This window comes from Larimichthys crocea, chromosome XI (genome assembly GCF_000972845.2).
Source record: "Larimichthys crocea isolate SSNF chromosome XI, L_crocea_2.0, whole genome shotgun sequence".
NCBI lineage: Eukaryota > Metazoa > Chordata > Actinopteri > Sciaenidae > Larimichthys > Larimichthys crocea.
Genome location: NC_040021.1, coordinates 20,568,374 through 20,582,750, shown reverse-complemented (window position 1 = coordinate 20,582,750; position 14,377 = coordinate 20,568,374). Strand labels below are relative to the sequence as shown.

Sequence of the window (14,377 nt, the reverse complement as noted above, 5' to 3'; positions counted from 1 at the left end):
CGGCTGTTTTTCCGCACACTGGGTCCGCCCGTCTGTTAGCTGATTGGCTGTTAGTGGTTTCTGCCGCAAGAACGAACTCCACGACGACAGCGCCGCTTCGATAGAAATTCGCTTCAAAAACAAACAACAAGCTAAAGTTTGTCTCGCCAGACATGATACAACACACTCACCGTGCAGAAGTACAAACTCGGAGCCCGAGCAGTAGGTCTGCCGTGGTCGTCTTCGTCAAGTGGGCAACAACTACAGTTGGGCCAAAAAACACAAGTCGTCAGTTGGTTTCAAACTAACTTGTACCAATAATTGCATTTATAAAATATCAATAATAAAAAAAATGAGCAGCAAGTATCCGCGATAATACCCGGACGCGATTACTGATTGGTATAGTCATGTGGTTACTCATTTTAGTATCGTGAGCAATCTAGAAGTAGCCAACGATTAGGCAACACGTTGATTTGATTTGATTGTTTTTCAGGTTAAACACAGACGTGAGGTTTCTACGGACTTGCGCTTAACATCGCCTCAGAGAGAAGGCCCGACTTTGTATTCAAAGATTTGGGCGTGGACAAAGACTTAGAAATGGATTCTTACACTTTATTTCGCTAACGTGTAAATAATGGACTTTCACACAATTTACACGGCTGTTCTACAACGTAGAAAAAATAAAGCGTAAAGCAACCAAGTAGAAGAAAACAAACAGTGTTGAATTCTTCCTATTTTTCTCATGAGCATAAGTGTTTCTTCGTTAATAGCCGAGCTAAGCTAAACTGTAATAGAAGCTCTATAGCCCCTTCAAGAAGACTATATTGACCTCTTTCATTGAGGACAGCTATTCAATAAATGCTATTATCATAAAAGGGGGAGGCTCCATTATTTAGGCCTATTAGGCCTTGTGCACACAAACTATCGTCTCATTCGCTCTCTCCCCATCCAAAGCCCTATCATATCCCTGGACGTCACCAGTAACAGGCAAACAGCCAATCATTCAGCAGCTGTGTAGTTCGGTTGCGGTTCCATGTTTGTTTGTTTACAAAGGAGTAGCATGCAGTGAGAAGCCGGGAGGAGAGTAGAGGCGGTCGCTATGTAGTGGAGACTGGCACCTTTCTAGTATAGTAGCGACGGTTATGATTTGGCACCGCGGGGTACCGTGTATACCGTGGGTATCGTGCAACTCTAGCTACTTCAGCATAATTGTGCGGTTTTCATGCATGAATTAATCTGAATTTAAATGGATTCAGCTACTAGATATTATCTTGACTCTGGCAAACATGCCATGTCAGGTCAGAGATGCTGGCTAAAAGCAGAGATCTCTGTTCTCTGATGTGCAGCAGTGAAAATTACCACCAGTGCCCAGCCAAATGATGGGACATTGACTAGATGCTCATAAGTCATACCTGCGATCAGCCTGTTGTAAGTCAAAGACACCATGAGATTATACAAACCAAACACAGAGTTCACACAGGTTTGTGACATGTCACGCACAGAGATGCCATCTTAATATATTGAGATGGGTTTTGTGGTTCGCCATTGTGCAGCAAATTAAATTTCGTGGCTGTATTTTGCCAGCCAAACGGCTGTACTGCAGCTTTGATTGCTGGATTTGATATGTTGTTTCTACCAATGAATCTCGGGTCTTTCCAGGTCAGCATGTCATGTATCATTCTCATCCACTTTGTATTTTTGTTGGTAGGCTGCACGAAGGAAGGGTGCACAAGAACACTTTGTGCGAAAGACCATTTCAGTTTGTTTGTCATCATTTTTGCAGACTTGTGGTGATGTTCCAGTCAATTGCCTGAAGCTGGATTGCACCCAAGTGCAACTAGCCGACCACTAGTTTTACTGTTTCTGGTCGACTTGTTCTGCAGGAAAATGAATGAAATGACCGAGCGTTTTTCCCACGTCAGGTGTCCCCCAGACTTACTCCGTGTGATGGCTGAGTTGCTTGTGCGTTTATTTGTGTACACAGTCTGTTGTAATGCGTGCCAGGACATGGCACACCGCACCGGCTCCTGTTTTTCCCTCTGCCCTGTGGTCATAGCAGACTAGGCCAGCTGTCACCGGAGCCAGGAGTCGGTTGGTCGGTCGGTCAGGAGTCTGAGTGGAGAAGTTGTTGAGCTGTGAGTGACCTGTTTGTTTTATTTCAGCAGGCAGTTCCTTGTTTCACAGCAGGAGAATGTCCTTTTTCTTCAACACTAGAGGTTCTGTAAAGTCATGACAACCAGATGAGTTTAGCGTGATGTTTTGCCAGTGAGGGATTGCAGATGGGTCCAAACCGTCAACTTGGCTGGTGATCAGCTCCCACACACACACACATACACACACACACATATGCGCGCACACACTCACGGAAGCAGCAGCCAAAAACGAAAAAGGGTGTTTGTATAGAAGATGTAGATTTAGTTTAAGAGTTACTGTATGTCAGATTTAAACACTGAGCTGGATTTGTCTGTGAATGCTTGTTTATAACGCTAAGATAGGCTAATCTTGCTGGAAGCATACCTTTCAACGTGAAAAGTTGAGTTCCACTTCCCTCAGTTATCAGACAATCAAGTGTATCAATGTAATGAGTATGCTGACCTTGGCGAACTTGCAACCAATCCCGGTTATCCTTGGCATGCTGGTATCATGTAAACCAGGAAGTGCTTGAATAGGCCTCCACAAATGAGGGAAATGCTGACTTTGTCAGCCATTGATGGAATCTGTCTAGCTTTGTGAGCCAATGCTGGCGACCCTTAGCAGATCTCTCCAGAGTTCCTTTTTTTCCCCACCAGGGACCATGACCGCAGTATGGCGTAACAATAGCTGGCTTTATCACTCAGCCTCTCTGCGTCCGGTGTCATGTGCCATAGAGAGGTCCAGGTGGTCACTAATACTGTGATAAAGTAAATTTAGAACGGCATGACACCCTTTCATGAGTTCTGGGAATATTGTGGGTCCCTAGTGGGTTAGCACATGACCAGCACAAGTGTTTCCATAGAGCATGGGTCACAACAAGGGTACCTGAACCCCTCCACGCCATGATAGCATTCATCTCCTGTCTAATCACAGCCACTGATGATACAGCTGTTCAGGCAAATGTCAACTGGATGCTAACACGTGTCCAACTAGTGAAAATCAGACTACCTTTCCTGATGTTATGGTGTGCTGCGATGTAACTGATGCACCACATCTCTTCATCAGTGTAGTTTGATAATATTTAAATGATGACTCATTAAGTCAAGTATGTGATGTAGTACTACCTAATATTACATATGTCCTATAAATGTAATATTTTGTGAAGTTAGCTTTTGATTTCAGGCCCGGTGGGACATGCTGATGGACTCTGTCCTCTCTTTGCTTAAAGTCCTTTTGCTGATGGTAAACCTTCTTCCTTCTCTCTCCAGCTAAACCCTTCACTTCCAAAGTAAAGCAGATGCGCCTGCACAAGGAAGACTTCGAGATCCTTAAGGTGATTGGACGAGGAGCCTTCGGAGAGGTAATGTACCCCTTTTGTTTTTACACTTAACCTAACCAGGCAGCAGTCCATTACCATACAAGTTAAGAACCTGCCATTTCCCCCCTTTTTTTCTGGCTTGCACAAGAAACAGATGTTATAGGTTAGTTTGGAGCTCATGGATGCATCATGTGCTGTGTGTGGTTTTTGTCGACTTGTCTGTTTTGACAGGAAACCTCTTAAAATCTGTCTTCCTTGAGGGAGACATTAAGCAGTTTGATCTTTGGACAATACCTGCCTGTATCCTCTTGTACCCGTATACCTTAATACTTGAGTTATAAAAGGCAAGAGTGTTGTTGTGTTTGATAGTGGATTACTTTCTGCTGCATTCCAGCAGCAGTGCGTAGTATTGGTCCGCCGCATGAGCATGACTCTACTTGCAGCTCGAACAAAACGTTTAAAGTCTTCTTCACACTTCACCCAGGGACACTAAATGAATTAGACTGCCAGTGAAAAGCAGCCAGTGTGGGTTACATGTTTTTGTTTATTTAGTTTTATGCCTTTATATGCCTGTAGGGAGGCTGAAATTTGTCACTGAGTTTCAGGTAATGATGTCAAAGCTGGGGAATGTTGGAGGGACAGGTATTGTGGTTCTCAGCCAAGACTCTTACATAATCCGAGTGTCCTGCGAAAACCTTCCACCTTCACACTGATACTTTTCACCACGGCGCAGAAGTGTTTTGACAATCACATGCCTCTTTTAGTAAATCATCAGAAAATGTAGGGTTTCAGCGGCGAATTGATGATCTCGAGCCACGCCACATGCTTCCAAACACTCGATCCACATCTGTGCAAACAAGTCAGCGAATTCCTGAGTTCCATCTAAAGCGCACCGATAGGTGGAGAGAGACAGGAGGAACTTAAGAAAGTGATAGATTGATGGATGGAGATAGATACGGGCACACACCTGCCAGCATGTAGCTGCAGTACCACCAACAGAATACCAGCACGCTTGCTTGTGCCCCTGAAAGGTGTGTGTGTGTGTGTGTGTGTATATGTGTATGTGTGTGTGTGTGTGTGTGTGTGTGTGTGTGTGTGTGTGTTTTTCAGGCGTGTTTTGCTCGGGGATGTGTTGCGATCCATGAATGGCGCTGCATTGTGGCAGCATTCCAGCGCCTTTTAACAGAGGCCACTAAGTCAGCTATGATAGTACGAGTTTTACATGACAGAAAGATTCAATTAGCCTGAGAGACATCATGATCCACTGCTTAGTCATCTGATAAAATATGTTGTCAGTGGGTTGTGATGTAGATCATACTCCAGAGTTATAGTAAACAGAAATGTAGAACTCAGTCGTCCACCCTTTGTTTACCATCGTCTGCAACCGGCCGCCACTGTCCTAATTCTAGTTCTGTTTTTTGCACTTGTTGCAGACTGCATAATTATAGTTAATTTTCTTTGTTTACAACATTTTTCTGTGTAAATAACTGCAAAACAGGAGCTGTAAAGATAGCATCACATCCTATTTCATGTTCTGATTCATTCAAAACTTTGTTTGCTGTCTCGGAGTCATCATCGAATAAACAGCACTGAACATGCAGACATGTATCCAAAACAGTGTTTTCGACAGCAGTCTGACAACACAGGTTTCTGCAAGTTTGTAAGAAATGCTACCTTAAGGCACCTGAGAGGTGTTGCAAACCAACGAGCGCATTTGGCAATTTTTCTTAATGGCTGCTGGCAGAACACAAAGTTAGTAAGTCTTCCTATATTCTGGTTGGTTGACAGTAATAAGAGCTGTCTGACCTGAGGTCAGACCAAGCAAACATGGAAAATGTGTGTTTTTGGAAGGCCTCATGAAAATTTATAAGGGTGCCACTTATTTGTTGTCACTTTTGGAGCTTTTCTAGAAAAGCGAGCACAGAGCTGCGACCGAGATGTGAGGAGAGAGAGTTAAAAAGAGACGGAGGTGGAGACAGACCCAGGTGTGCAGACAGACAATACTTGAGAGTCAGAAAGGGAGGCGAGAGAGTTTGAGTGCAGGATGTTTTGATTTCATCCTCCCGTTGTCAGCAGCAGGCAGAGAAATGGCGCGGGCGGGTGACTCTGTGGAGCAGTGTCTGATGAATGGACAGGGGTGCACTGGCCCCTTGCCTTTGCTTCCCATTAGGACTCAGTTGCCTCTTCACCGGCACAAGCAGGCCAAACGGTGCTCAGTGCCAAAGCCAGGGTTAGAGGTTCTGCTCCCAGCCGCTAGCCTCGATTAAGACGTACGTCATCATGATATAATCGTTAAGTTCTTGTGCAGTCATGGCTCATCAGTCAGTGTTATACTTTATTGTACCGTGTGTTACATTGGGACAAAAAACCTCTTCAGAAACACCAGTCAACAGCCAAATGCCTATAAATATAGCCTTGGCTGTTTAGTCTGTCAGTTCCATTTTGGCAAATAGCTGGTGTGTTTTCAGTCTGTCTCTGCCACTCTGTAAAGCACTTGGCTGGTTGAATAATTAGATTAACTGCTGTGGTTTGCTTCATGCCTGTTCCAAACTGATGAAACCAAATTTAAAGAATCAGTGAACAGCAACACAATGCAGAATAAAACCTACGATGCATAACTTCTATCCCTGAATATAGACAGGAGCAGTGAAGTGAACTCTGTGCTCAGTCTTTCTTTGGCCCTGAAGTAGACACCAGGCCTGACAGGGAGGACCAGATGAAGGAAGGAACAGTGGGGAAAAGAAAGGAGAGATGGAGAAAAGGACAAAAACAGCCAGACGTTGCCAAGAACAGTGCACTCCCCCCTGTCCTCCTCCGTCCTCCTCTCCTCTGGTGAGGGATCACTAGGGGAAATCCAAACACTGCAGGAATGTTATCATTGTATTGCATTAGCAGCATTCCCCAACTCATTTAATAGACTACAGACCCCTCTGTTGCATGGGGCGCCTGCGTTTGTTTCACTTCTCATCTGTGTGTGTGCGCGCAGTGCTCTTACAAATTTCCGTCTGTCTGTTTACTTGTGTAAATTCTTTGTGTTTCCTATTTATGCATATTTTTCAGGTAACTGTTAACGAGGCCAGATTAAGAAATTACTTCTGCTTTTTGAGTTGATTGAATATTACAAAAATATAAAGAAGAAATCAGCCAGGATGTATGTTTGCATGCACTCCGGCGGGCAGCTTGCAGCGGTTTGTCACAGCAGCTTGTGCAGCTCCTTTTTTGGCAAAAAGTGAAGCCAGAGCTGAGGAAGCTTGACATGGTAATGTTCAGCAATTATCAGTGAGGGGAAAGTTGGCAGTTGCTATGTTGTTAAGACCGTACAAGAGGCTACGGGAAACACAATGGGAGAGTGTGAAAAGCTGAGCTCTAGAAAGGTGGCGAAGAGGAAGTAAGTATAATTGACAGGCTAACACTTAAAGTTGTTAAGATCTCCAGTATTTACCTACATTTTCAAACCGGTTGATTTAGTTTAAAGATGGTTTCTCATTATCCAGCGTCTGAAAGCAATAAAACAGTCAAGTTCAAGTTCAAATATACTGTCACTCCTGTCAAAAAGCAAGGCCTCTATAGAATCTGCATTATTGTTTGCGTATGTACAACGAAGATGAATCTGTGAATTTAGATAAAGTTAGCAGATTTTATGAAGGCTTGTTTTGATAGTTATTGACACACAAAATATTTATGGTTAGTTTGTGATTTTCATAGCAAAGACCACATCATTAATCTGCGATCAGAGACTTCCTTCCAAACCATCACATCTGCTATAATCAGTCCACTCACTGTCATACAAATCATCGGACACAGAGATTAGAGGAGTGGTCAAATTCCTCTCTCAAACTGTGGACTTTGCTAATAGGAAGCATGAATCATATTTAAGTGTCCAGCTGTGTGTGTGTGTGTGTGTGTGTGCTCGTATGTGTGTGAATCCAGGTGGAGTGCATCTGTTGGCCTTTTAGGTCAGCACTTTAGTATCTGTGGTCACTTCCTGCCCTTTCCTTCCCGTCTCCTCCTTGGGTGTACTCTGCTTTCCTTTCTTCCCTGCATTCTGTCCTTTTCTTTACTTAAGCTGCTTCTTCCTCCCATCTCATTTTTCCTCCTCCTGTCCAGTCATCCTGTCTTTTTCCTTTTTCTTTTCCTTTCCAACTTCATCCTGTTTCAGAGCTCTTTCTCAATCCAGCCCTCCTCCCTCCATCTTATCTTGTTTCATGCTTTTGCTTGTGTAATGATTTGATTCTCTTGTGTTCTTTGGTCGTTCTACTACAACACAACCTTTCACTGCAGGGAAATTATAGCTCAAATAGTATTTTATGATGTATATTAATCAGAGAAGGTGAACAAGTATCAGCATGTGTGGTTCCCAGCATGAAGCATGAAGGACGTGATGATGTGGGGGTGCTTTGTCGATGTTATAAAAAATTCAAGGCACACTTAACCATCTGCTGCAACATGCCATCTCATTTATTTGCACTTAGTAGCACCATCATTTGTGATTTTTGTTACTGATTGTAGAATTATGAAATAGGATCACACATAATCAGTATCTCTGAGCAGTTCTTGCATTTGTTTTTTTCCCTCTTGCATCAGAGATAAGATATTAAATCTGTTTTTGATCCGTGTTTTTAACATGCTTCAAATTCTTTCACCGGCTCTGCTGTCACACACATGATTTAAAACGGTCGTTTATTTTTTTAACACTCCAACTCTTGTGTCTTTCTTGCAGGTTGCAGTCGTAAAAGTGAGAAACACAGACAAGGTATTCGCCATGAAGATTCTCAACAAGTGGGAGATGCTGAAGCGAGCCGAGGTAAACATCGCTCACTCGAAGCTTTTCTTGACGTGTGCCAGTTCTCCTTCTGGCTTTGGATACGGGGCCATTGCAGCAGTATTGGGGGAAATCTTTGAAAGGAAATAATAATGAGATTTGATGATTGATTTTAGTTTTTTAAAATAAGCGTCTGATGTCAAGAGAAACCACAAGGCCTCATTTATCTACACTCAAATCAGGACTGAACTGCTGAATGCTTGCAGAACACGTTGCTGCTTGAGCTGCATGTTTTTCTCATCGACCTCTTCCTGACAGTCTGACATTCCTGTTGGTCCCCTGGGTCTTCAATCTTCATGCCTCATACGTCACAGGCCAAAACTGGTCCCTGCTGTGTGTGTATGTGTGTGTGCAAACGCCTGGACATGGGAAACAATGTAGAGCAGCAGATGTACTGTAGACAGTGAATAGTGAGTATGTAACTGTTGTTGTAGACAGAACATCAAAGCACTGTCCAAGAACTGAAGTCAATGATTTTGGACATGAGGTCCTCCCCTACAAGCGATGAGCTTTCCTCTTCCACACTGCGCCACCGTTATAACACAGCTTTCATGTCCTGGCTCTTGTTAAAACCCTTTTAGAATCCAATTTAGGTTACACTGTAGATGGCCTGGAAATCAGGTTCCTCTGGCAAAAAGCTAGCTGTGTTAATCAGGTTTCATTTAATTAAGGGGTTTCCTGTTTACATTATGGATGACAAATCAGGTTATTGCAGAAAGACGATATCACCAAGGTTACCATAATGAATGTAAACACTGCCAGACAGCACAGAGCTGCCAGATTAACAGGCATCTGTGTTTTAAAGAGTCCTTGATCCAGGACACTGAATGCTTGTCAGTTCCAAGTGTGTAGCTCTGTAGAACGTCCCGACCTTCTGATAGGTGGGCCAGAGATGTCATGCTTACATCACAGAATATCACTCAACATTACATTTAATTAAATGAACAAATGCCACTCATATAGGTGTAACTGCTCTAAATATGAAGAACTGGCACATATGTTTGACACATTCTGACATGTACAACTGAAAACTGAACTCCCAATCTCTCGTTGTTCCTATTGTTTTCGGTACTTCATTGCTTCTTTCTTTAGACGGCATGTTTTCGGGAGGAGCGGGACGTGTTGGTAAATGGGGACTGCCAGTGGATCACCACCCTGCACTACGCCTTCCAGGACGACAATAATCTGGTAACATAGCACTCTCTTTTCCTCTGAGTGTGTATTCATGAGCAGGAAACAGTGTTTTTTTTTTTTTGTTTTTTTTTTCCACCAACCAGCCTAAGTGTATTTCCAGAAATTCTCCTGCCATGATTTGAACCTTAATTCTCACAGGGAGTTTTTAACCTTTTACTTATCTGATGTATCACTCCACCTTCATACATTTCAGCACGTTCCAACTTTAGTACTCTCCAGACTAACAACCACAGTCTTGTACTCGCGTAGCTCCACCTGCCACTTTCACCATTTCACTGGCCAGTTCATTTATAGAAAACAGCACCACCTTCGCGCGATGGCTGGTGACCTGCCAGATGCTGACCAGCACATTCACTCCTCGCCACAAAGCACAACATGACTTAGAATTGTAGGAAATTGTGCAACAGAAGGTAACAAGGCCAAAAAAACATTTATGTAAAAAACCAAAAGAATGACTGTGGAGCTTGCTGAGCGGCCGCGGGCCGAGCTCCTCCTCGCTTGCATTGGCTACTGCAGGCAAGCGTTCTCGCTCTAACCTGACAGCATGACCTCTCCCTGTGACCCTGAGTTCAGATGCCAGGACTGCTTGTCATTCCATTTCCCACATTCTCACAACAAATGCTTTACCCTGGACACTCCCCAAGGCTTTAAAAATATACACTGCCGCTGCCCGTCCAGCCGTCTATTTTTAGGGAAACCCTCAAAAGTTAAAAACCGTTTAGGCGCTCGCTGCCTCAGTGCCCCTCTGTAGTAATGATACTGTGAGAAAAAAGGGAGAGGAGAGTGAGAGGTGGGGGAAAAGGGGAGAGTATGTTTTTGACTTTCTTCTGTGACTTTCTTGTATTGTCTACATTAAACACCAATGATACACACTATTCTTATAACCTCTAATCTAAATGAAGTTATTTTGTTTTTCACTTTTATTAATTTCTTTTCTGGCACCTGTCAGTGACCTTTAATCCTCATTTTCTTTCCGTCTGTCTGTCTCTGTAGTACCTGGTGATGGACTACTACGTGGGAGGTGACCTGCTGACTCTGCTCAGTAAGTTTGAGGACCGGCTGCCGGAGGAGATGGCCAAGTTCTACCTGGCTGAGATGGTGCTGGCCATCGACTCGGTTCACCAGCTACATTACGTCCACAGGTGAGCAGCAGACAGGATGTATGTGTCTGTAATCATTTTTTTGGAGAGTAACTGACAGAGCAATAAGTCCTGATGATGGATGTTCAGCGTATTTACATTATTCTTGCTGCGTGGGCAATTTTCCAGCTGTGGGGAGCAGCTAAATGAAAATAAGTGAAAATAGTAGTGTGTGTGTGTTCACATGTTTGTCTTCAATCATCACTGAAGCTATTCAATACCACTTACTAATTATACAGTATATTAGTTTGTGTTTCTGTGAGTTTTTTCTGTGAGTGATTATTTCACTTCACATTCCCATTTGAGGTGAGGTTTGTGTGTGTGAGAGACAGAGAGAGAGGCACGATTCTAGTGCTTTAGAAAATAACTGCAGTGCTGGAAGAAGTGCTCAGATCCTTTACTTAATTAAACGTGCCAATATAACATGTCATTACAAGCAGAAGCCCTGTTTAAGCAAAAGCGCAGAAGCATTATCAGCAAAGTGTACTCAAAGCAGCTGTAATCAGTATTTTTATTATTAACGAGGTATCAAATGACAGTGAGAACATTCAGGATTATCACCTGAATCTGCAGCTTTCCTTGGATTCATACGGCTTTATAGCTCATAGTTTAGCCGGCTACAACTTTTACTCTACCATTTACGGTTTTAGTTCACTGTGACTGCTCTCATAGTGTCGATCTCAGCTGCAGGAGGCAGCTGTTTTTAGTTTTTAAAAAAGCTCTTAAAACGCACTGTACTCTTACCTGCTCAGCACCAAACACCAGACAGGCATTGTTATTGACTAGCTGATGAACACAGCGGAGCATTTAGCAGCTATAGGACCAGACATTTCCTTCAGGAGTTGGAGTTTTGGAGACCAAAAACGGAGCTAACAGAGAGAATATTGGACTTGCATCAATCAAGTTGTCAGAAACACAACTCTAAATAAATCAGAATGTTGCTCTGGAACTGCTGGATGTGTAAATAAGCAACTGTTCACCATCAACTCAAAGGTGATAATATATCAGTGTTCAAAGTTTGTTTCAGCTGCCCCCAAGTGACCAAAGAATTAATTTATTACAGGTTTAAAGATTCAAAAGTAAATGTACTCCTTCTGCATTCTCTGTGACTGAATTATTACTAAACATTACTAATTCTCAGGACTCTCTAGCAGCTCATAAGATTAATGAAACAACATGGAAACATTAGAGAGTCGTACCTCAGTCAGCCTCAAACAATTTAAGTCTTTGGTAGAACTGCTGACAACTAGATTTCTGAAATGTGACAAAGAGCCCAGACTAGACACTGCTTTTTGTACCGGATCATTAGTCAAAAAGGCTGGAAACCACTGGTTTAATCAGTAGCAGTTCATTGGGTTATATAAGATTATCATTTGTGTTTTTATGTAAAATCTAAATCTCAAAAGTAACTAGTAACTATAAGTAACTGTAGCTGTCAGATAAATGTAGTGAGTAGAAGTATAAAGTACATAAACTGGAAATACCAGAAGTACAAGTACCTCAATTTTGTACTGACAAACAGTTTGCAGTTCCTGTTTCCACTTAGACGCTTTCCCTCATTTCACAATTTGACTGAATTAAAAACAATTGAAAACAAATCTAAACAAGCCTGAATCAGACTGTTCACACCCCGTGGCTCTTCAAACTATTTACTTCTGTAGCATAGATGCCAAAAGTATTTTTTGTAGCCAAAAGAAGATGCCCTTGGGAGCAGGAAGTTGGGCTCTGCCAGACAGGAAGTGGTCACATTGGCATGTTAACACAATTACAGTGTTCCTTTCGCCGGGGGCTCGTCACAGCAGTTTTTGTCGAAGAAGCAAAGGGAGGATGGATAGACGGGTAAAGATGAGAGATGGATAGCGAAGAAGGGAGGGTCAGAGAAAGGCTACAATAAAGCTAAGCTGCTTGGTGGGAGAGTGTTTTGGGTGTGGCGGTAGTCGCTCTGATCTCTAATACGCCACTGAAAACTCTGAACGGAAAGAGACGCACGGAGAGGCGACGACACAGTTATAGAGAGATGTAGATATAAATGTATAAGTAAAGAAAAGGGAGCGCATGAGATGAGAGTGGGGAGCCACTAATTGCATGGTGTTATCTGGGGGCTGTGGGTGGGGGTTGGCGGTGGCAGCGGAGAAGTGGATGGAAGGGAAAACGGGACAGGGAGGGAGGGGACAGCACTGTTTCTCTTTACGTCCCCTCGTGGACGCTTTGGGACAGTAATGATGGGGTATGGGAGGTGTGTGGGCGGGGGTGTGGTGCTGTTAACCTCCCCCTCATGTACCAACCCCCCAACTCCTCCTTTGCTCTCTCTCTTTCTCACTTCCACACACACATGCTCGTGAGAGATTTCTATGCTACGCTTTGTAGAGGGTGGAGACGACCAGGCAGGTCCCCTGAGGAGGGTGTGTCCTGCTGGCTGGGCCCGTCTGATGTGTGTGTGTGTGTGTAGCGCATTTGAGTGCGTGTGCACAATGGTGTGTGTGTGTGTTTATCTCGGTGATGGTGTGTGTTTTGTGTGTTTCTTATTCTTGTGACTAAGTTAGAGCACAATGCATTAACCCTGTAATTTAAAGGCTCTAATGTCCATTAAACAGAAAACCCAACCACTCTCTATTCACGGCTCACTTTAAGTTACACCCCACCACACACACACACACACACACACACACACACACACACACACACAGCCAGCCCACTGTTGGGGAATAGAAGTGGGCAGCTTGTGGCTGTACTGCATTCATGCTTTTTTCTCTTGGGAATCTCAATCTCCAGTGTCCTGCGATGCCAGTTGCGATGAAGATAAGAAGCTCCTGCAAGTTGAACTGAGCTAAATAAACACTTTTAGTGCTGACAGACTCAATATAAACACACATGAAGAAACTCAGTAGCCTAGCAACATTAAGGCTACAAACAACCCATAATGCAACACTCTGTTGATGTAAAACGCACCCTCTCTGTAAGAGCAGTACTTGTAAACGTCTAGTCCTCAAAAATAATAACCCCGCTTATTTAAATATAATTTTCATAATACGCAGGCCAATATGGCACATTATATTCATCAGTTGTAGTGTTTACATGATGGAAAATAGATCATGAGCTAATGTTTGATGGGGCTGCAGTACCAGAGATAAATCATATGTTCTGGGTCCCTGGATGACAGTGACTTCTTTTAGTTTGTTTTGCAAGCTTTAAAAATAAAAGAGACAAGAGAGAGAGAGAAAATGTTTACATACTCCTGTCGTAATAAGTAGGAATATTTTACTGTCCTTGTCATCGACTCCAGCTCCCTACCAGGACTCTTCCTGGCTTCTTGGGGGGCTCAACGATATTAAAGTATCATCCCAGACATAGTACACAAAACGCTGTGCTTCAGTATGTTTATATCACTGCCTCATCTGTGCCTACTGCTGCTCTGTAGGGCTGGAATGGCTGTTTAGTTTACTGTTAAGTTATATGTCAACATATGTAGTCCATGACTCTATTCTAAAAATTATGAGAAGCTTTACTACTGCTTATTGATCCACAACAGTGCCTCAGTGGTCTACCACAAATTGAAATATTTTAAAGAGACAGGCCAAGTGTAAGAACTGTTTAAATTCTACCAGAGCTCACCATAACGTGCCCCTTTCCCTGTGTTGTGAAAGTCTTGCCCATTTAAAATGAACCTTTGCAGCCCTGTTGACACTGATGAAGTTGAAAAGAGCCCAGATGAAAGAAATGAAGAGCAAAGAGCCTAGAGGTCAACCTTCTGTCCCCCCTTCGGCAGAGTCCCATGAGAGGCGGCGTGCGTTG

The 14,377-nt window shown here is 43.2% G+C and overlaps 1 protein-coding gene across 4 annotated transcripts in view; it reads left to right on the top strand.

Annotated features, from left to right (window-relative positions):
- cdc42bpab (CDC42 binding protein kinase alpha (DMPK-like) b) overlaps window positions 1–14,377 on the top strand; it is a 74,374-nt gene that overhangs the window by 29,763 nt on the left and 30,234 nt on the right. For all 4 annotated transcript variants that reach the window (XM_019271120.2, XM_019271119.2, XM_019271118.2 and 1 more), the window contains exons 2-5: window positions 3,381–3,472; window positions 8,151–8,234; window positions 9,345–9,440; window positions 10,440–10,588. In XM_019271120.2, the coding sequence (XP_019126665.2) occupies window positions 3,381–3,472; window positions 8,151–8,234; window positions 9,345–9,440; window positions 10,440–10,588 (421 nt within the window). The remainder of the gene's footprint in view (window positions 1–3,380; window positions 3,473–8,150; window positions 8,235–9,344; window positions 9,441–10,439; window positions 10,589–14,377) is intronic.